Source organism: Salvelinus alpinus, chromosome 16 (genome assembly GCF_045679555.1).
Source record: "Salvelinus alpinus chromosome 16, SLU_Salpinus.1, whole genome shotgun sequence".
NCBI classification, from domain to species: Eukaryota; Metazoa; Chordata; class Actinopteri; order Salmoniformes; family Salmonidae; genus Salvelinus; species Salvelinus alpinus.
The window spans coordinates 37,405,357-37,429,219 of record NC_092101.1 but is presented as its reverse complement, the minus strand read 5'-3'; the positions used below and the strand labels follow the sequence as shown (position 1 = coordinate 37,429,219).

Below are 23,863 nucleotides of genomic sequence, written 5' to 3'. Positions count from 1 at the left end.
GGGATTGGGTTTTGGGATCTTTCCGGAGTTATCCCAGGAAAGTGTGGGAAAGTTCATCCTTCTGTGAAGTATTGTTGTTTATGTTAACCAGTTTTTTTACAGTCATACTCCAGTTGTGTAACTGTGATAGGGATACTCCCTATGAACAGGGCATCCGATTGGATGAGACAAGGGGTGTGCCGTGTGTGTGTGACTGCATCATGGAATGTGGTTGCTGGTGTTTGATTGGCTGTAATTAGAGACAAATAGCGACATCACATCCTTTAGGCTGTTGACCTTTAACATCTAGACTTCAAGACCTGTGTCTGATCCTTTTCAATCTTAGAGGGATCAGCATAGGATCAACAGGCAGACAGGACCAAGAGCCGAAACGTGTTGATCTTACTTTTAACAATAAATAACTTCCACTGTCCTCCAGTTGCTGAAATTCCCTTTTATTGCAGTTTGTTCCTAAATCTATGCAGCTTGGTTCGAGAGTGAGATAGTGGCAGTGTTTCCTTCCACAAGACTCCAGACAGAAAGATAGATGGTTGGATAGATGTGATATTAGGTTGTATTGGCAGTTTCTGCTAGACACTTTTTCTAAGCAAAAGTTATCCTATAACGTGTGAACCACACATGCACTCACTGTTACGTGCCTCCTAACGGAGGGAGGTGCAGGAATCAGGAGCAGGAGAGCAAGGAAATCCCAGTGGCAAATCATGTTTATTGAGCAGTCCCAACTCAACTACAACATGGGACTGAAACAAACCCAAACGAGGATGCCACACACACAGGGAATAAAGCGCTACACACGGAGGAGAAACCTCTACTACTAAACTCAATACCAAACGGCACAACTGCCGAGAGAAAAGAAACCCCGTGGTGCAGACACGCACCCCTACTAACGTAACCACAGAAAAACAATCCCGCACAAAGACTAGCAGGCAGCGGAGGTAAATATACCCTCCGAAGTCAACTAATATGACACAGGTGTAAACAATACAGACAGACACAAACAAAAAGGAAAAATGGATCAGTGGCAGCTAGTAGGCCGGCGACGACGACCGCCGAGCACCGCCCGAACAGGAAGGGGAGCCACCTTCGGTGGAAGTCATGCCACTCACATGCGCTCTCTCTCTCTCACACACACACAGTCGGACGTCCCCAGGCCAGATCTGTACCAGCTTTTAGTTTACAATGAAAATGTATGGTATGGTCACCATAAACGTATAAGTCTGCATCTCATATGTCATCCTATTCCCTATATAGTGCAATACTTTTCACCAGGGCCAATATGATGTGTGTGTGTGTGTGTGTGCGCACGCGCTTTCCTGTTCCTGTGTGTGCATGCATGTGTCTGTGTGTGTGGTTATGTAATCTAGTACTTAATTCAATCCAAATTCCTCAGCCTCCAGTCGAGAGAGAGAGAGAGAGAGAGAGAGAGAGAGAGAGAGAGAGAGAGAGAGAGGCTGCAGTGGATACAAGAAGGTCTTTATGATGTCTCCATTACTCTCTCTCTCTTTCGCTGTCTCTCTCTCTCAGCTTGTTTTCATGTTTGGGGGATGACATGAATTGTTTAAAAGGCAAGACTTTGACTAGTATATGAGCAGGAGACCTACAGACAGGAGGAAGCAGGTAGCATAGTGGTTAGAAAGGTGAGCCAGAAGCCAAAGGGTTGCCAGTTTGAATCCCGGGCCTGAGGAGAAAAATCCGGCGGGAAGTGAGCCGGCAACCAGAGGGTTGCTGGTATCAAGTCCTGGATGCCATTGCCTGCTGTTTGCCCTTAATCAAGGCACATAACCCCCACAACAACAGCTCCCTGGAAGCCCAGTGTGGCACCTCTCCAAAACATGTCTGTGTGTGTGTGTGTGTGTGTGTGTGTGTGTGTGTGTGTGTGTGTGTGTGTGTGTGTGTGTGTGTGTGTGTGTGTGTGTGTGTGTGTGTGTGTGTGTGTGTGTGTGTGTGTGTGTGTGTGTGTGTGTGTGTGTGTGTGTTTTGGTTGGGTTAAAAGCAGAAGTCAAATTTTGCTTGGACTTTGTGTTTAATTAACCAATAAAGTGATCTTAATGTTTGTAGCCTTAGTTTTCCTTCTACACATATGGCTGCAGTATAGAGAAGGAACAAAGAGCAGTGTGTAGGAAAAGGACAATTATAAAGTACGAGAAGAATTCGAACCAAACATGTTCAGATTATGTAGGGAAGGCAAAAGTTTCCTAAAATCCTCCTGTTACATACTGTACTGTGTTAATGCACTTACCTGTAATGTTAAAAGGGAAGCCACGCCACTGTCTTAAAGGGATATATTGTTATTTTCCCGGCAGATTCCCAGAGTTTCCTGGACAGTAGTATGAACCAGACTCCAGTGTCGTCGGAAGGACAGCAGTTCCGCTCTGAAGTGTCCGTCACTACCGCTTCCTGTCAGAGAATGTTCGGATCCATGCGCTCTGTATCGTCAGGCAGCTCCTTCCCTCACACAGACAGGTACTGCTGGCAATCACACTCTAACGGGTGTCTCTCTCACTCTCTGTCTCTCTGTTGGCAATCACACTCTAACGGGTGTCTCTCTCTCTCTCACTCTCTGTCTCTCTGTTGGCAATCACACTCTAACATGTGTGTGTGTGTGTGTGTGTGTGTGTACTATACTGTAGCTACATCTGTGTTTGTATCTGACCCTGCCCTCCTCTCTCCTCCTCAGCCAAACTCCACCTCCAGTGTGGCTGGACAGGACTCCTACGTCCCTGTCTTCCCCATCCGCTTCCGCCTCTCTGTTACCTCTCAGCCTCCCCAATGCCCACAGCTCTCCCTGGGAGGCCCCGGGGGGCCTGGAGGGGTCTGAGGACCTGAGCTGTGATGAGAGGAACAAGGGGTACCAGAGCCAGGGGGATTTAGCCTCTCTGCTGTTGGGGAATGGAGGTCTGGGACTGGAGCACAGCCTGTTGAAGGCAGTGGAGGGGCTGGGGGGCCTTGATTTAGGCCTGAACCTGGGTCTGGACCTGGGGCTTGGAGAGGGCAGACTGGGGGAACTACCACCCCTGCTGCCTGAGAAGAGGGTACCGGGGCTAGGCTTGGGTGGGTCGACATCCCCCTCGTTCAGTGGGTTCTCCAGCCCCCATAGTGGTAGTAGTCTCAGCATCCCCTTCCCCTCAGCCATGACCCCTGACCCTCTCATGACCTCTGACCATCTCAAAGGACTCAGCGCTGGTGGTGTAGCCCCCTCGCCTGGATCAGGTACACACACACACACACACACACACACACACACACACACACACACACACACACACACACACACACACACACACACACACACACACACACACACACACACACACACACACACACACACATACAGTCCCTCTGCTGGCCCTCATGTTGTGTTATAAACATACACAGTATAGACATGTATACAGTACCAGTCAAAAGTTTAGACATTCTCTCAACCAGTTTCATGAGGAATGCTTTTCCTACAGTCTTGAAGGAGTTCCCACATATGCTGAGCACTTGTTGGCTGCTTTTCCTTCACTCTGCGGTCCATCTCCTCCCAAACCATCTCAATTGGGTTGAGGTCGGGTGATTGTGGAGTCCAGGTCATTTGATGCAGCATTCCATCACTCTTCTTGGTCAAATAGCCCTTACACAGCCTGGAGGTATGTTTTGGGTCAATGTCCTGTTGAAAAACAATTGATAGTCCCACTAAGCGCAAATCAGATGGGATGGCGTATCGCTGCAGAATGCTGTGGTAGCCATGCTGGTTAAGTATTCCTTGAATTCTAAATAAATCACAGACAGTGTCACAAGCAAAGCCCCCCCACACCATCATACCACCTCCTCCATGCTTTACGGTGGGAACCACGCACCTACTCTGCACTGCGTCTCACAAAGACACTGCAGTTGGAACCGAAAATTTCAAATCTGGACTCATCAGACCAAAGGACAGATTTCCGCCGGTCTAATGTCCATTGCTCGTGTTTCTTGGCCCAAGCAAGTCTCTTCTTATTATTGGTGTCCTTTAGTAGTGGTTTCTTTACAGCAATTTGATCATGAAGGCCTGATTCACCCAGTCTCCTCTGAACAGTTGATGTTGAGATGTGTCTGTATCTTGAACTCTGTGAAGCATTTATTTGGGCTGCAATCTGAGGTGCAGTTAACTCTAATGAACTTATTCTCTGCAGCAGAGGTAACTCTGGGTCTTCCTTTCCTGTGGTGGTCCTCATGAGTGCCAGTATCATCATAGCGCTTGATGGTTTTTGCAACTGTACTTGAAGAAACTTTCAAAGTTCTTGAAATTTTCCAGATTGACTGACCTTCATGTCTTAAAGTAATGATGGACTGTCATTTTCCTTTGCTTATTTGAGCTGTTCTTGCCATAATATGGACTTGGTCTTTTTACCAAATAGGGCTATCATATGTATACCACCCCTACCTTGTCACAAGACAACTGATTGGCTCAAACGCATTAAGAAGGAAATAAATTCCACAAATTAACTTTTAACACGGCACACCTGTTAATTGAATTGCATTCCAGGTGACTACCTCATGAAGCTGGTTGAGAAAATGCCAAGAATGTGCAAAGCTGTCATCAAGGAATTGAGTGGCTACTGAAGAATATAAAATATATTTAGATTTATTTAACCCTTTTTATTCAACCCTTTTTTGGTTACTACATGATTCCATATGTGTTATTTCATAGTTTTGATGTCTTCACTATTATCCTGCAATGTAGAAAACAGTAAAAATAAAGAAAAACCCTGGAATGAGTAGGTGTGTCCAAACTGTTGACTGGTACTGTATGTTAACTCCATACATACAGTACATACAAAGACAATAGCATGCCTGATTTCACACACAGTCATACTGTCGCACACAGTGTTCGCTGTAAATATGTGTATCTACTGTACCATCGTGCTCTCATCTCTAGAATGGGAGAGTCAGACTCAGTGGTTGTGTTTGCCTGTGCGTTGTGTTGCAGACCTGTTTGCCAGTAAGCAGCACACTGTGAAGTTTGTCCAGGACACATCCAAGTTCTGGTACAAGCCTGACATCTCCAGAGATCAAGGTAAATATTTTCTCTTAATATTACACGTGTGCTGCAAGAACTGTGTGTTAGTGAGTGTGTGTGTGTGTGTGTGTGTGTGTGTGTGTGTGTGTGTGTGTGTGTGTGTGTGTGTGTGTGTGTGTGTGTGTGTGTGTGTTGACACCCTTTTTAGGGAATAGGGTGGCCATTTGGGACACAGCCTGAATGACATATGGGTGTTGTGACTTTCTGTGTAAGACATGTGTTTTGTCCCCTGTGGCGCTCTGTAGCTATCACTATGCTGAAGGACAGAGAACCTGGATCTTTTGTTGTCAGGGACAGTCACTCGTTCCGCGGAGCCTACGGATTGGCTATGAAGGTGGCCACACCCCCTCCCTCTGTCCTGACACAGAGCAAGAAAGGTTGGTGTCATAGGCAACATTTCTGTGTATCCCAAATGGCCCGCTATTCTCTATTAAGTATAAAGTACGCTACTTTTGACCAGAGCCCTATGGGATTAGGGTGCCATTTGGGACACAGCTTCAGAGAGGTCCATCAGTTCTAACATGGTCTCGTTAGATTAATTTCAGCAAGCCATGAAACCCACCATCTCAGATTGTTCTGAATTGGTTTCTGTAGACAACATTATTTTGTTGAAAGACAATTTGAACTCTGAGAATTTAAGGTAATTGATTGAACCCAAATTGGCCATTTGAATTTATACGATTCATGTAATATTCAATTGATATAATACCCATCATCCGATTTGTACCAAACCTCTTCTTAACAATGATTAAGACGCGAGGAATCCAAATAAATGGTAAAAAGCCACGCATGAACCCCCCAAACCCCACACCAAGCAGACAGTATCATTTCTCTATCTTTATTAGTAGGATGAAGCTGCGGCTTGGAGTAATGGTTATTTGTTTAAAGTTGAACCTTTATTTAACTAGGCAAGTCCATTAACCTTTATTTAACTAGGCAAGTCAATTTAAGAACAAACTCTTATTTACAATGACAGCGTACCCCGGACGATACAGCGCCAATTGTGCACCACCCTATGGCACTCCCATTCACGGCCGGATGTGATACAGCCTGGAATCAAACCAGGGACTGTAGTGTTGGCTCTTGCATTGAGATGCTGTGCCTTAGACCACCGCGCCACTCGGAAGCCCAATTCATACTATGTAATGTATTCTCAGTGAATTTGGTGATGGTTTTTTTTCCTTTTCAGAGGAATTAGCCATTGAAGTTGCTTGCATTTTTCCCCCATACATTGGTGTGAAAGTACCATGTTTTTTCCACTAGATGCTGCTTTCTGCTTCTGCCACACACATTTATCCATCAGAAATCCTATTTCTTGGGCTTTTTGAGGTGGAACGACTCAGTAGTGACATGTAACCATTGTAGTTATATAGTGTGTCACTTCTGACTTATTTCAAATGAGATATGTCTATCAGTCCAGGGTGGTCTAGGTTACCCCTAGATGATGACCCTGGGTAAATTTGGTATTTTCTCCACTAATGGTTAAGGTTAGGATTGGGGGAAGGGAAGCTGATCCTAGATCTGTACCTAGGGCACTTGCCATTTCTCAACACCTCTCTGAGTCTGATATCCCTCACTGATGATGTTACTTCCTGTCTCCACAGTGGGAGGGGACCTGTCTAATGAGCTGGTGAGGCACTTCCTGATTGAGTGCACTCAGAAAGGGGTACGGCTTAAGGGCTGCCCCAACGAACCCTACTTTGGTGAGGACATATTCCTGTGTGTTGTGTTGTGTGCATATGTTTACTGTATGTGTGTTGTGTTGTGTGACTATGGCCGCATTTAGACAGGAAGCCCAACTCTTATATTTCAGTAATTGGTATTTTGAGACCAGTTAGATCTGATGTGAAATGATCTAATGTGATTGGTAAAAATACCAATTAGTGGAAAAAATATCAGAATTGGGCTGCCTGTGTAAATGCAGCCTAAGTTTACTGTATGTGTGGATATGTTCAGTTTTGATGAAATAATATACAATGTCTTTCTCTGGTGGACATACTGAGTAGTGCATCTAAACAGATCCACAAAACTACATGGTATGTGAAAGCATCTGAGACAGTTTGTTTCCTGTTCCTCACAGGAAGTCTGACTGCATTGGTCTGTCAACATTCCATCACCCCCTTGGCCCTGCCCTGCAAACTCATCATCCCCGACAGAGGTAAGAATGTGTGTGTGTGTGTGTGTGTGTGTGTGTGTGTGTGTGTGTGTGTGTGTGTGTGTGTGTGTGTGTGTGTGTGTGTGTGTGTGTGTGTGTGTGTGTGTGTGTGTGTGTGTGTGTGTGTGTGTGTGTGTTTTTATAAATTCCCGGCAAACTCTTTTTTTCTTTCTGTGTTGTCAGATCCTCTGGAAGAGACTAGTGAGCCATCAACACAGTCAGCCACCAACTCTGCTGCTGAGCTACTCAAACAGGGAGCAGGTATTGTTTTATCTCAGCTCTCCTCTTCTCTGACATGGTGTGTGTTTCAGTGTGTCTCTGTTTCAGTGTGTCTCTGTTTCAGTGTGTTTGTGTTTCAGTGTGACTCTGTTTCTGTGTGTGTGTGTTTCAGTGTGTCTCTGTTTCAGTGTGTCTCTGTTTCTGTGTGTTTGTGTTTCAGTGTGACTCTGTTTCTGTGTGTGTGTGTTTCAGTGTGTCTCTGTTTCAGTGTGTCTCTGTTTCTGTGTGTTTGTGTTTCAGTGTGACTCTGTTTCTGTGTGTTTGTGTTTCAGTGTGACTCTGTTTCTGTGTGTGTGTGTGTGTGTGTGTGTGTGTGTGTGTGTGTGTGTGTGTGTGTGTGTGTGTGTGTGTGTGTGTGTGTGTGTGTGTGTGTGTGTGTGTGTGTGTGTGTGTGTGTGTGTGTGTGTACCTGATCCAGGCGAGGGGGCTACACCACCAGCGCTGAGTCCTTTGAGATGGTCAGAGGTCATGAGAGGGTCAGGGGTCATGGCTGAGGGGAAGGGGATGCTGAGACTACTACCACTGTGTGTGTGTGTGTGTTTCAGGGTGTGTGTGTTTCAGGGTGTGTATCAACTTTCATCGTGTACTGTGTGTGTTCCTCTGTGTGGTTCCTGGGCTCAGTAGAGCTGCAGTCTCTGACTGGGTACCAGGCTGTGTGTGTGTTACTGTGTTTAATGTGTGTCTGTTTGTGTGTGTGTGTGTGTGTGTGTGTGTGTGTGTGTGTGTGTGTGTGTGTGTGTGTGTGTGTGTGTGTGTGTGTGTGTGTGTGTGTGTGTGTGTGTGTGTGTGTGTGTGTGTGTGTGTATGTATGTATGTATGTTTCCCCTCCCCAGCCTGTAATGTGTGGTTCCTGGGCTCAGTAGAGCTGGAGTCTCTAACAGGGTACCAGGCTGTGCAGAAGGCAGCCAGTCTGATTCTGGCCATGGACCCTCCTTCTACCTCCACTGTGGTCCATTTCAAAGTCTCAGCCCAGGGCATCACCCTCACCGACAACCACAGGAAGTGAGTCATACACACAAATGCATGAGCACACACTCATAATGTAAAGAACCTCCTAATTACAACATATATTATATACCTACACTACAATGCTATCAACCCTCACTGCCTGTCTCTCTCTGTCTGTAGGCTGTTCTTCAGGAGACACTACACTGTCAATACAGTCATATTCTGTGCTCTTGACCCACAGGAACGCAAGTGAGTACTGTACACTCCTTGGTGTGTGTGTGTGTGTGTGTGTGTGTTCCTGATAATCATGCATGGTAAGTGAACCTATTCTGTCATCACCAGGTGGACAAGAGATGGCTGCTCCTCTGCTAAGTAAGTCATCCCCTCATTTCACCTCCTCTAATTATTTCTCTCTCTTTCTCTGTCTCTTTCTGTCTTTCTCTGTCTCTTTCTGTCTTTCTCTGTCTCTTTCTGTCTTTCTCTGTCTCTTTCTGTCTTTCTCTGTCTCTTTCTGTATCTCTCTCTCTCTCTCTCTCTCTCTTTCTGTATCTCTCTCTCTCTCTTTCTGTATCTCTCTCTCTCTCTCTCTCTCTCGTTTTTATCTATCCATCTCATTGTTTTTCACAATTTCTCTTTCTATTATTACTCCCTCTATTACTTCTCTTTTCTGAATTATTTGCTGAATAGCACTGGGTCGTATTCATTACTACACACAATATTGAAACATAGCAAAAAGTTTTGCAATGAAAATTAGAATTTCTTATTAGACAAATTCAGGTAGGTCACTCCCCGCTTCGGCCCATTTGTTTCCGTTTCGTTCCTAGTGAATATTACTGTGGATTATTCTGTTTGGCGGTTGAAGCTGAAGGCTTACTGAGCTTCTCTGCTGTTTCTCCTGTCAGGATCTTTGGTTTTGTGGCGAGGAAGTCGATGAATGGGACGGAGAACGTGTGTCACCTGTTTGCTGAACATGACCCCGAACAACCCGCCAGCGCCATCGTAAACTTTGTCTCCAAGGTGATGATTGGCTCACCGAAGAAATAACACAGCGCGCGCACACACACACACACACACACACATTGTTTGTCCTGCTGGTACATACAGCACTAAAATTCTGATGTAGAAGAGAAGAGAATAATGTGTTGCATTATGGGATACTACCCGCAGAAGCAACAACTTTACGCTACACACCAGGGGCCTCATTTATAAACATTGCATATACACAACATTTGCACCAAAATCTGCATGCACCAGTTTTCAACAAAAGTTATCATTTATAAAAACTTGCTGTGAGAATGTGATCCCCTCCCCGCAGACTTTAGACCATACATATGCACATCTGCTAGTGGTTGAAATATTCTATTACAAGCTGGAAAGTAAGGATTTTGTAACGTTCTGTTGACAGGTTCACAGCAATTTGCCAGTGTTTTCTCTTTCAGAAACTGACTGACAGTCCTTTTCCAGATACACCATAAATTACTGCAAAAGATTAAAACATCCTGCCAACACAGTAAATAGACTGGTAGTTTATGTAAAATATTTGACAGTATGGGTATAGGTTACAGTATTGCTGTGCGATAGGAGCGCAAAATCATTGCGTATTTAATCTCAGAGCATATACCAAGGCAGGACATAGAAACCCAATAATCTATTGATAAACTAAATATTGAACAACAATTCTTGTTTTGCATGCTGTGGCCTAATGCCAATCGTTCCAAATTATGCCTCAAATAATGGGCGTTATGGTCACCCTAGAAGGTGGATGGAGGGTGTTTTCCAGGCAGTTGTAAAACTGTGTGTGCGCCAAATTGATAAATGTCAATATTTCTGTATTTGTGCAGACTTTTCAGAAATGGGTCATGCAGACATCTAGTGTGAATGTATGCAATGGTTATAAATGAGGCCCCAGAGGTGTACTGTAGGGTGATGTTTCCCCCTATACACTGATCTTGGGCTAGTTTAGCATTTCCCCCACTAATGGTTAAGGTCAGGATTGGGGGAAGGGAAATCTGATCTGATCCTTGATCTGTTACTAGGATAAGCTTTACCCTGAAGCGCATCGAGGACTTAAAAACATAACGTTATTAATAGAACTTTTTGTTATCAGAGGAGGCTGATGGGCAGAGATCATTGTAATGGCTGGAATGGACAGAACTGTATCAAACACATCAAACACATGGTTTTATTACAAAGAGCACGTCCTCCTTTATCTCCGCCCACCAGCCACCACTGCTGTTTGTGTATATATAGTCAGGATGTTATTGTAAAGGGAGGTAATCTGTCATGTATGATATGTATTTTTAATTGAGACATGTTTTTAACAAATATATTTGCTGAAATGTAATCTGTATGATATTGTCCCTCTAATCACATAGCATTACTAGTCTGTCTCTACCCGCCATGCAGAGTAAAAGGCTCTCAACAAAGAACATGGTCACTTTTAATCACTTCAGCCAATCCCTTCGAACTCATATTATCAATGAAACACTATATACTTTACAATCCAGTGCTTGACTTGGTGCGGAACACACCAATATAAACAGCACCGGCACCTAAAATGAGTTCCGGCACCTACTTCAGTCCAAGTCATGCACTGCTACTACTTTCTTCAGAAGCTTTTCATATAGATACTGTATACTGTACTTTTCCTCTGTAAGCCATTAGGATCAACCTGTAAGCCACTAGTATCAACTGACAGTTTTTTTTCAATCACTTTGGTGCTGTTTTCACAAGCATGTGGTGAATTTCCTAAACTCTTAGTACAAAACTCCAAACTGGTAACACTTGTAAAGCAGCCAGTCTTAAATTCAAAACCTTTTATTTTGCATTCCTCTTTCACACACAACCATTGATCCACAATATACATTTACTGTAAAATACCAGCATAACATTGATTTAATCACCAAACACAACAATTTTGTTTTTTTTAACAACCAGTTAATGCAATAGCAAACAATGCAAGATACATGTTAAAAAAATGCCCTTAAATTACAGTACTTTACACTGTTTTCACATTAGGCAATACACTTTCACTACCCATCAAAATGTACCCGTCAAAAATATAAAATCAAATTTCCATAATTTCTATGTTATGTGTGATCAGAGGTGTGATCATTAAAGGCATCTTTCACAATCATTGATGCAAAAAATAAATGTATATTGTTCATAGGTGTACTGTAATCATATGAAACAAATGAAATGAATGAAAAAAACTCCGTTTAGTAGGCACTTGTTTTCATCAAGCCTGTCTTCTCATCAACATCGCAATGTCCTCATTCTTCATACACCTGGTAAAAAAAATTGGCACAGCGAATCCAAGCCTGACATCTCGTTTCATGTCATTGCATGGCCTGATGAGGGTGGCACGCTCATTGGAATGGCGACCATACTCCTTCCACCTGTATTCTAATTATGTATTGTATTTTACAGTATTGTATTGTACTTATGTATTGTAGGGGTCCTGTGTGGCTCAGTTAGTAAGAGCATGGCATTAGCAATACCAGAGTGGTGGGTTTGATTCCAGGGTTGGGGTCAATTCAATTCCAATTCTCGTCAATCAGTCACATTTGGAATTAGAATTAGGTTTCATGTGACTTTCTGAATTGACTGGAATTGACCCCAACTCTGTTTGATATACAAGAATGTGTTGACTCACTGTGGTCCCTTTGGGTAAAAACAGCTGCTACATAAATATGTACATATGTTACAGTATTACAGTACTGTATTGGCCAATGCAATTTTAGTAAATTAGTGTAACCCCCCCCCCCCCCCCCCATCAAAAAGACCCCAGCAACTTCCTTTTAGATTCATGTTTACCGTATAGGGCAGGGGTATTCAACTCTTACCCTACAAGGCCCGGAGACTGCTGGTTTTCTGTTCTACCTGATATTTAATTGCACACACCTGGTGTCCCAACCATTTTAGAATCTATAGGTTTACCAAATTAAGAGATTATCAATTAAGAGCAGTCGGATTAAGTAATAGGTAAATGTATTTTAACAAATGAGAAGACAATCATATCAAAAGTAATGTGAGGATTGCATTGTGAAATTCAATGACTTTATATGAACATGTATTGCAATGTCAAACATTTATTTCTAGATGAATCACTGATTAAGTTTGGGGGAAAATGACTATGATTTTGCGTGTTGTATTTAGTCAATTGAAAATATGCTTAGCGTTTTGAAACACCTGCCTTTTTGGTGATCTGTTTTGAGTTTTGTAGTAAATGTTCCACATGCTTGTGAAAATTGCACCAAAGTGATTGGAAAAAACTGTAATAGTGTTCAACCCCACCAGGGATTAGCACCATATCACACGGGTGTAGGATCTGCAAACTTAGTGTGTATTCGAGATTTAAAAAGGCTTCTAAAGTTTTTAATGTCTACTTGATTTGCCCTAACAAAAAATGTGTCAACCCCTACAAAAATGTGCAGCAGTAATTATAATCCACATAATAATGAACATTTCCTGTTGCTGCAGGATTATTTTGCTGCTGTGAGAAACTGCTCCAATTAATACCTGACGATTCTACTTACATGTTGAATCGGCTCTGTTTGATGACACCCAATAGACGATCTTCTGGCCACGGCCAACATTTGTTATTATTGTGTCTTCCATCCTAGACAAAAACTAATATTTGTTGTCCCTTTAAATAGATTTGAACCGATTTTAAAATATATTTAACATGATGCATTATGTTTGAAAGAAGAATAACTCTGAGAAGACATGAAACCATGCAACATGGTAATGTGTTGCTCTTGAGATGAGTGTTGTAGCCATGGTAAGTATGTGAGGAAGACTGCATCCCAAATGGTAACCTATTCCCTATACTGTATAGTGCACTGAACACACATTAACGTCTAATTGTAACAGTGTCATTGGATTCAGGTTAAAAGTTGGATAAAAAAAGAACGTTGGTGTATCAGTTGGTGACTTTTTTCAAATCCAAGCAGTTTTCCATGTTGAGTCAACATCATCACATTTATTTATTTTGTTGAAATGAATTAGAAACAATGTTGATTAAAACAGTTTGTGCCCAGTGGGAAGTAGTGCTCCTCTGGTCAGAGGTAGTGCACTATATAGGGAATAAGGTGGCAGTTGGGATTGCAGCTTAGTGCTAACCGAAGTCTCTTACTTGTCATATTGTTGGAGAGTTGATGGGCTTGGTAGGGAACATTTTTCATACTCACATGTTTCTGTGATCCATATCTCCTACTTTTGCACCCAAAGCACAACTTGGACACTCAATTGTAAAAATGTGTAAATTAATGTTGTATAGTTGGTACTGTAACATTATCCTCACTAACATATTTTCGGAAAATAAAAAAACAACAATTAATGTATTACATATATACATTCATCATATAGGGAACGGCCATATAAATATGTTGTGTCCAGAACTTCCGGATTGAGCAAATGTTTTTTCATCATCTGTTGACAATTGTTGGACAAAAACCGAATGCAAAAATGGTTTCATCTGCAGTCATATGTCTCTGTCTTTTGAGTGTTTTTTCCAGTAGATGGCGCTGATCAATCACAAGAAAATAAACAAATGTAGGATGCCTTTGGTGTGTGTGTGTGTGTGTGTGTGTGTGTGTGTGTGTGTGTGTGTGTGTGTGTGTGTGTGTGTGTGTGTGTGTGTGTGTGTGTGTGTGTGTGTGTGTGTGTGTGTGTGTGTGTGTGTGTGTGTGTGTGTGTGTGTGTGTGTGTGTGTGTGTGAGAGTGAGTGAGTGAGTGAGTGAGTGAGTGAGTGAGTGAGTGAGTGAGTGAGTGAGTGAGTGAGTGAGTGAGTGAGTGAGTGAGTGAGTGAGTGAGTGAGTGAGTGAGTGAGTGTGTGTCAGTGGAGGCTCCTCAGAGGAGGATTGGGAGGACCATCCTCAGTGAATTTCATTTAAAAAAAAAATTGTGAAACATTAAAAAACAAATCCTTTTTAGATAAAACAATACCAAATATATTCATATGTCACCAAATAATTGATTAAAACACAATGAAGGTCTACTGTAGCCTCAGGAGCACTCTGTAGAGTAGCACCATGGTGTAGCCGGAGGACAGCTAGTTTCCGTCCTCCTCTGGGTACATTGACTTCAATTTAAAACCTAGAAGGCTCATGGTCACCCCCTTCCGTAGACTTACACAGTAGTTATAACAACTTCTGAAGTATGTCCTCCAATCTATCAGAGTGCTTGCAGCATGAACGGACATGTTGCCCATCCAATCAAAGAATCAGAAAATGAATCTAGTACTAAAAGCATAAGCTACAGCTAGCTAGCACTGCAGTGCATAAAATGTTGTGTGCATAAAATCATCTCTCTTTGAGTTGTTGACTCAAAGAGAGAGGAAGACAATAGTTGAACAGTTTTGAACAAATCAATTTATTCAAAAATTAAAGAGAAGCAAGAGAGAGCGAGAGAGAGAGCAAGCTATATTTTGTTATATATTTTTCCCCCTTTCGCTTACTTAGCTTTCGAATGCAGCTAGCTAGTTTAGCCTACTCAAACACCTGGCTCAAACAGAGAGGGATGCCATGTTAGTTAGCTGGCTATGGCTATCCAACACTGGAACTTTTCCAAGTCTAGGTTAACTTTTGGTTTTATTAATTTATAGCCACCGGGGCCCGCCGGTGTAACTGCTAAACTGCTTGCTGACTGTACTGCATGATTGTAGTGTGATTACTAAGGCGTTAGTTCTAGTAGCTATGTTTACTATGATGTCACGTTATCTAATACTCTACTCTTTAGGGGCGGAAGGTAGCCTAGTGGTTAGAGCGTTGGACTTGTAACTGAAAGGTTGCAAGATCAAATCCCTGAGCTGATAAGGTAAAAATCTGTCGTTCTATCCATGAACAAGGCAGTTAACCCACTGTTCCTAGGCCATCATTGAAAATAAGAATTTGTTCTTAACTGACTTGCCCAGTTAAATAAAGGTAAAAACTAAATGGTGACCACGATGTAGGCTGTGTGTAGTGGTTATGACATGAAGGTTTGGCTTGGATTATTATTTTTTGCCTTGTCACAGACAGCTGATGTGTACTGAAATCCATAAGTGAAGGAAAAAGGTGAGAGGAGGAGAGTGCGTAGATGACAAAGGAATTAACGAGCAACGTGATCATGCTGTTTGTATGTGGCTGCTATGAAAGTGAACTGTCTTTGTGTGTGATTAAGGGTGAATTCATTCCACCGATTCTGTTGAAAAAGATTTTCTAGTACTACTATGGAATGAAACGGGGATAAACATACCTGAATTTGTCCAATGGAAATACTTGTTTGCAACTTGGTCTAATGATTACACCCTAGATCAGCTAGCTGCAGGCAAGAGTGTATTGGATGTGTCACTGTCTGTCATCTTGATTACTCAAATGTTTCTCTCGACCTGTGCACCTACATTGTAAACTTTCGTTTATAGGCTAGGTTGTAGCAACCTCATGATGGGTATAGGGAAAATTCTAGTATCATGTAGTAGCCTAAACCTACCGATGTTACATTGAGCTGGGTGAATGGAATATGAATGACAGTCATCCAATATGCTGTAATAAAAATAAGACCATGCTCATAAAACCAAATAATCGGCCTCCCTCGTCTTGAATGTCACCGACCGCCACTGGTGTGTGTTTGTGTGTGTGTGTTCCAGTATTTCTTTAACCGTCAGTTAGTGGGTCTTTGTCTAAGCCTTCAGGAGAGGAATGCCAGTCTGTCAGCTTTTCAGAACTGGTGAAACACAAACACTTTGTAATCTTGTTCACGTCCTGTCTCACACACCCCGTCAAGTAATCATACTTGTTAAGTACAGAGAAACACCTGCAGATTTCTCTTTACAGGTCCACACATGCTGGCTCAATCACTCTTTTACTTTAAGAAAATCTGTCAGTGTGTATGTGTATGTGTGCCAGTTAGTGAATTTGCATTGTCAGTGTTCATACATCTGTGTGTATCTCAATGTTTGGGTATGTGTATCGTATGTCTATGTATTTCTGAATGTGTGTGTGTGTGTCATACTGTGGTGTGTGTGTGTCTGTTTGTGAGCATGTGAACCTATGTGTGTAGATGTGTTTGTCCAAGTGTGTATGTCCGTCTGTGTGTGTGTGTGTGCGTGTGTGTGTGTGTGTGAGAGTGCCCGTGAAACTATGTGTGTGTGCTGCACTTGTTTAATTGCACTGGATAAGGCTTATGAAGCCAGAGTGTCTGGTGATGTTTGTCTCCACTCCTCTCCTTTCCAGGGGCATCATTTCTAAACTGTGCGTATATTTTGTGCAAAATTCAGCCGTATGTGGAGATTCTAAGATTTGCTTGCACAAAACATTATTGGGATTGATCAAACTGTCGCATGCAACATACACACATGTTTTCATTGATACATTAGAGCACTACAACCCGAGTGCCAAACATTGGCAGCGCGTTCTGCAAATTTGGTTGTCCAGTCAAACTATTTAAAAGTAAATAAGTCAGCACACTTCTATCGAAAATATAAATTGTTGTTCAATGTTTTGTTTATCAATAAATGATTGTGTTTTTATCTCCTGCCTTGGTATAGGCTCTTAATTTAAATAGGCTAAAATGTTGCCTCCTATCGTCAGGCAGGTCACCCCGTGATACAAGTCAGTATTCGACTTCAATCCATGTCTGAGGACATCGGGAGATGATGTGGAAACCAACCACTAGGGGCAACATTAAGCGCTTTTACCTTCACGAAGGCGTTGGTTTTGCTAGGGCATTGTGGATGGGGACGGTGGATAACTGTAAGCATCTGCCTCTAGTTCCAAAAATTGCATTTTCAAATCCAGCAATATAAATATACTTTTGTTTTAAGCCTATCCCAAACCTTAATCATTACCTTAACCATTTGGAGTTAATGCCTAACCTTAAGAATTCTAGGGGTTAATTCCTTAAATTACCTTGGAACGATACAGAAGTAACCAAACTCTTTCAGAAACATGGAGGAACGTCTAATGTTGGCATGAGACTGTGAGTGCTTGTTGCTATCACACAGCAATACTGTACAAGGTATAGGCAACCCTGCACCTGGAGAGCCACAGGCACTTCATGTTTTGGATTTAACTGGCCTGGAATACCAGGTGTGTTGAATTTAGGCAATCACTGAACTGATGAATTATCCAAGTAGCTCAGTGTGGTACCTAGTTGGGACAAAATCCTACAATACCTGCGGTACCCCATGAACAGGGTTGCCTATACCCGTACTGTTAAATATTTTAAATTGACTACCGGTCTATTTACATTTGAGCAAGTTGGCTATTAAATTATCAATGGATAAATGGTAAGCTAATATTTGTTGTGTAGTGGGAATAAACAAGACATGTCAGACAAGGAGAGACGTCCTGCAATATGATTAGCATATGATTTAGGCCTATACAATAAACAGAAACGTTAGGCTACATGCTGCCATGTGATCTCCTTACCAATGTATCTTTTTTATCATTAGGCCTACATTACAATGTTTTTATTAGCCTACCAGTATTATAATTCCGGAGCATTAAACACTTCAATTTCCCTCAAAATAACAATATTTGTTTGCAATAAAAAGTATCAACCACTAGAAGCTGTGCTTAGGCATGGTCTGAGATTTACGTGGAGATACGCACACTTTCCAGTCAAGTTCCAAATGGATAAATACCGACCTTTGGGGGAAAATTGACATTTTTTTTGCACCTGCATTTGATAAATGAGACCCCAGGGAACTCATTAATAAACTTTGCTATGCACAAAGTATACCCCAAACATGCGTGCGCCAGGTTTCCTACAAGAAGTTGGCTTTTATAAAAATGTTACTTTGCCTGAGAATGTCCCTACATCCACGCAAACTGTAGACCATGCTTACGAACAGTTTCTGGTGGTTGAAGTATTGTATTGCGAGCAGGAAAGTAGCCTAGTAGTTTGTGCAAATGGGGGATATGATGACACACTTATACATAACAATTACATAAGAAAACATGAAAACATAATAAGATTCAGCCATTTGCTGTCAGTGAGAAGCATAAAAATGTGTTTTATTTTTGGAATCTTAAAAAATTTAACATAGGAATCTATTTCCTTTATATTTTATGTTCATAACCATTTCAGAATAAATGGGTTAATATTGGAAAAGTAGCCATACAACAAATTACTATGTGCATCTCTCATTTAATTGGGCCTAGTATCCTCAGGCAGATCACTCAAGAGTGACTTCGAAATTGGACGTCTATCCATGTCCTGAGGACGTAGGCAAATGCCTTCAAAACCGGCTACTAGGGGCAACATTGAGCACTATTACCATCAAGTAGGCTTGGTTTTCTCTAGGTAGATGTGGACAGGGTTGGTGGATTGACATAATCACATGACTCTGGATCAGAAAATTGTGTGTTTGGTCCATTTTTTGTTTTAACCCTATACCAAACCCTGACTCTGGATCAGAATACTGTGTGTTTGATCCCAGTCATGGACACTGGATTTTATTTAGGGTTTTAACCCTATCCCAAACCTTAACACTTACCTTGGATCAGAAGGTTGTGTGTTTGATCACAGTCGCCAACACTGTTTTTTAATTTGTTTTATTTTAACCCTATCCCAAACCTTAACCCTTACCTTAACCCTTATCTTAACCATCCGGAACGAGTGCCTAAACTTAAACCGTAACTTAGAAATTTGACATTTGGAGAATGTTGATTAACATCTAATTCTGCAGTGAGACTCTGAGAGCTTGTTGCCTTTGCCAAATACAGCATAAGTTACTACAAAAGATTAAAACATTCTGCCAACACTTCCTAAAACATTTGATCAAATTTGCCATTGCTCTTTCTATTACCTTGGCCAAATTGCAATAGGCCTAGCTCCAAATTGTACAGCAAAACATTTCCAGGCGGAGTTATGATGCTCATTCACACATGCACAGTTTTAGGACGGGTCTGATTTACAACATGCACAGTTTTAGGACGAGTCTGATTTACAACATGCACAGTTTTAGGACGGGTCTGATTTACAACATGCACAGTTTTAGGACGAGTCTGATTTACAACATGCACAGTTTTAGGACGGGTCTGATTTACAACATGCACAGTTTTAGGACGGGTCTGATTTACAACATGCACAGTTTTAGGACGAGTCTGATTTACAACATGCACAGTTTTAGGACGGGTCTGATTTACAACATGCACAGTTTTAGGACGGGTCTGATTTACAACATGCACAGTTTTAGGACGGGTCTGATTTACAACATGCTGTATGTGTAGCGTGCACCAAATGTATACACTGCCTTGCAAAAGTATTCATCCCCCTTGGCGTTTTTCCTATTTTGTAGCATTACAACCTGTAATTTAAATAGATTTTTTATTTGGATTTAATGTAATGGACATACACAAAATAGTCCAAATTGGTGAACTGAAATTTAAAAAATAACTTGTTAAAAAAATTCTAAAAAATAAAATACGGAAAAGTGGTGCGTGCATATGTATTCACCCCATTTGCTATGAAGCCACTAAATAATATCTGGTGCAACCAATTACCTTCAAAAGTCACATAATTAGTTAAAAAAGTCCACCTGTGTGCAATCTAATTGTCACACGATCTCAGTATATATACTCCTGTTCTGAAAAGCCCCAGAGTCTGCAACACCACTAAACAAGGGGCACCACTAAGCAAGCGGCACCATGAAGATCAAGGAGCTCTCCAAACAGGTTATAAAAAATATCAGAAAACTTTGAACATCCCACGGAGCACCATTAAATCCATTAGTAAAAAATGGAAAGAATATGGCACCACAACAAACCTGCAAAGAGAGAGCCGCCCACCAAAACTCACGGACCAGGCAAGCAGGGCATTAATCAGAGAGGCAACAAAGAGACCAAACATAACCCTGAAGGAGCTGCAAAGCTCCACAGAGGAGATTGGAGTATCTGTCCATAGGACCACTTTAAGCTGTATACTCCACAGAGCTGGGTTTTAAGGAAGAGTGGCCAGAAAAAAGTAATTGCTTAAAGAAAAATACACATTTGGGGTTCACCAAAAGGCATGTGGGAGACTCCCCAAACATATGGAAGAAGGTACTCTGGTCAGATGAGACTAAAATTGAGCTTTTTGGCCATCAAGGAAAAGCTATGTCTGGCACAAACCCAACACCTCTCATCACCCCGAGAACCCCATCCCCACAGTGAAGCATGGTGATAGCAGCATCATGCTGTGGGGATGTTTTTCATCAGCAGGGACTGGGAAACTGGTCAGAATTGAAGGAATGATGGATGGCGCTAAATACAGGGGAATTCTTGAGGGAAACCTGTTTCAGTCTTCCAGAGATTTGGGACTGGGACGGAGATTCACCTTCCAGCAGGACATTGACCCTAAGCATACTGCTAAATCAACACTCGAGTGGTTTAAGGGGATACATTTAAATATCTTGGAATGGGCTAGTCAAAGCCCAGACCTCAATCCAATTGAGAATCTGTGGTATGACTAAAAGATTGCTGTACACCAGCGGAACCCATCTAACTTGAAGGAGCTGGAGCAGTTTTGCCTTGAAGAAATGTCAAAAATCCCAGTGGCTAGATGTGCCAAGCTTATAGAGACATACCCCACGAGACTTGCAGCTGTAATTGCTGCAAAAGGTGGCTCTACAAAGTATTGACTTTGGGGGGGTGAATAGTTATCCACGATCAGGTTTTCAGTTTTTTTGTGTTATTTCTTTTTTGTTTCACAATAAAACATATTTTGCATCTTCAAAGTGGTAGGCATGTTGTGTAAATCAAATGATACAAACCCCCCCAAAAGGGGGTGAATACTTTCGCAACCCACTGTAAATCTCAATATATTTTTAAGTAGGCCTACCTATTAAGAAATTGTGCACACAGATATTTAGTGTGACATTTTTGCATCAGTTATAAATGAGGCCCCAGATGACTTGGTCCTTAATTGAATGTCTCTCTATTCATCCCCAAGCCCCTGTGAAGACAGAGAGGGAGAGCAGGGCCACATCAGTGTAGGACAGCCCAGCTGCCTGCAGCCCTGCCTGGGCAGGAGAGGGGCGGCAAGGGGGGTGGGGGCGAGGGGGGTGGATGGATGACCTCATCCACCATGGGAAACTTTCCCACAGCCTGCACACAAAGAGGGCCGTCAAAAGGTAAAAAGGAAGAGAAAGAAAATAAATGTATCACAGTTTGTATAAAAAAAAAAACTAGTGCGGAAGTAGAATGGTTGTGGAAAAGTGGATTATTTTTGCTGGGTAATTTCTCCCCTCATCCCTAAAATATATTTTCTTATTCATACTGCAATATGATAACAATTGACAAAAATGAACATTAAAAAATATTATAATGAATATTATTACGATTATTATAGAATCGCTACTATAGTCAATTTGTAAGTCGCTCTGGATAAGAGCGTCTGCTAAATGACTTAAATGTAAATGTAAATAGACCTACACTTAGGCCTATTAGATTTGTTTTCCTGCTGAGTCATTGGCGGTCATTTTGCTGGGCCCAGTGAGCTGCATGTTTCACTTCCTGTTGCACTTCCTGTCAAAGTGCCTTTGAGCACCTGGTGGCTCGGGCGGTTGCCATAGCTACCATTGTATATCACATTCCTGGCATTACTACCTCCAAATCGTGTTTGGAAATCCAAAGTATTGCTTCCGTTTGGGAATGCCTGACTGCCTCAGTCACAGGCTCTCTCTCTTTCTCTTCCATTCTGTGATCTCTAGTCTCCTCTACTTAGCTATTTAAAGAGCACACTAAGAGTGTGCTGCTGCTCTGGCTACACTATGTTTTAATTGGGTGGCTTTAGGGGATGCGGGTGGTTCTGGGGTAGAGGGTGATGAGTTGGATGAATTTGCTGACTTTTCTTCCCTCCCTTACGAAACTTGGCTCCTTCGAGATTAAATTCTAGCCACAGTCCCACAGTTTGAGCATAGACACACACGCACGCCCCCCCCCCCCCCCCCCCCCACACCCACACACACGTATCCTGGTAATGTGAACATGACCTCAGTGTTACTCAGCAGCCTAGTCTATTGTCTGTGTAGGGACTGTAATGACATAGTCCCACCACGCACGGCGCAATTACCTTGACACTCACTTTCTAAAGCTCACAAACTTAAACACAGACACAGTGACAAACAAGCACATACAGCGCTTTTCTCACGCATACACTCTCTGTCTGTCTGTCTGTCTGTCCGTCCGTCCCTCTCTCTCTCTCTCTCTCTCTCTCTCTCTCTCTCTCTCTCTCTCTCTCTCTCTCAATTCAATTCAATTCAAGGGGCTTTATTGGCATGGGGTCTGTGTAATCTGAGGGAAATATGTGTCTCTAATATGGTCATACATTTGGCAGGAGGTTAGAAAGTGCAGTTCAGTTTCCACCTCATTTTGTGGGCAGTGTGCACATAGCCTGTCTTCTCTTCAGAGCCAGGTCTGCCTACGGTGACCTTTCTCAATAGCAAAGCTATGCTCTGTACATAGTCAAAGCTTTCCTTAATTTTGGGTCAGTCACGGTGGTCAGGTATTCTGCCGCTGTGTACTCTCTGTTTAGGGCCAAATAGCATTCAAGATGAATCCGTTGTTTTTCCCCATTCTTTCCACTGTGTCAAGTAATATCTTTTTGTACTCTAATGACTTTTTTTTTCTGTCTGTCTGTCTGTCTGTCTGTCTGTCTGTCTGTCTGTCTGTCTGTCTGTCTGTCTGTCTGTCTGTCTGTCTGTCTGTCTGTCTGTCTGTCTGTCTGTCTGTCTCTCTCTCTCTCTCTCTCTCTCTCTCTCTCTCTCTCTCTCTCTCTCTCTCTCTCTCTCTCTCTCTCTCTCTCTCTCTCTCTCTCTCTCTCTCTCTCTCTCAATTCAATTCAATTCAATTCAAGGGGCTTTATTGGCATGGGAAACATGTGTTAACATTGCCAAAGCAAGTGAGGTAGATAATATACAAAAGTGAAATAAACAATAAAAATTAACAGTAAACATTACACATACAGAAGTTTCAAAGCAATAAAGACATTACAAATGTCATATTATATATATACAGTGTTGTAGCAATGTATAAATGGTTAAAGCACACAAGTTAAAATAAATAAACATAAATATGGGTTGTATTTACAATGGTGTTTGTTCTTCACTGGTTGCCCTTTTCTTGTGGCAACAGGTCACAAATCTTGCTGCTGTGATGGCACACTGTGGAATTTCACCCAGTAGATATGGGAGTTTATCAAAAATGGATTTGTTTTCGAATTCTTTGTGGATCTGTGTGATCTGAGGGAAATATGTGTCTCTAATATGGTCATACATTGGGCAGGAGGTTAGGAAGTGCAGCTCAGTTTCCACCTCATTTTGTGGGCAGTGAGCACATAGCCTGTCTTCTCTTGAGAGCCATGTCTGCCTACGGCGGCCTTTCTCAATAGCAAGGCTATGCTCACTGAGTCTGTACATAGTCAAAGCTTTCCTTAAGTTTGGGTCAGTCACAGTGGTCAGGTATTCTGCCACT

The 23,863-nt window shown here is 42.1% G+C and overlaps 1 protein-coding gene across 2 annotated transcripts in view; it reads left to right on the top strand.

The window, feature by feature from the left end:
- The window catches only part of tns3.2 (tensin 3, tandem duplicate 2), a 103,641-nt gene extending 89,652 nt beyond the window's left edge, over positions 1 to 13,989 (top strand). For both annotated transcript variants that reach the window (XM_071346103.1, XM_071346104.1), the window contains 11 exons: positions 2,304 to 2,463; positions 2,678 to 3,210; positions 4,952 to 5,038; positions 5,287 to 5,418; positions 6,646 to 6,744; positions 7,122 to 7,199; positions 7,380 to 7,457; positions 8,309 to 8,477; positions 8,604 to 8,672; positions 8,766 to 8,795; positions 9,326 to 13,989. In XM_071346103.1, the coding sequence (XP_071202204.1) occupies positions 2,304 to 2,463; positions 2,678 to 3,210; positions 4,952 to 5,038; positions 5,287 to 5,418; positions 6,646 to 6,744; positions 7,122 to 7,199; positions 7,380 to 7,457; positions 8,309 to 8,477; positions 8,604 to 8,672; positions 8,766 to 8,795; positions 9,326 to 9,467 (1,577 nt within the window). In that variant the 3' untranslated portion in view covers positions 9,468 to 13,989. The remainder of the gene's footprint in view (positions 1 to 2,303; positions 2,464 to 2,677; positions 3,211 to 4,951; positions 5,039 to 5,286; positions 5,419 to 6,645; positions 6,745 to 7,121; positions 7,200 to 7,379; positions 7,458 to 8,308; positions 8,478 to 8,603; positions 8,673 to 8,765; positions 8,796 to 9,325) is intronic.
- The last annotated feature ends 9,874 nt before the right edge of the window (positions 13,990 to 23,863 follow it).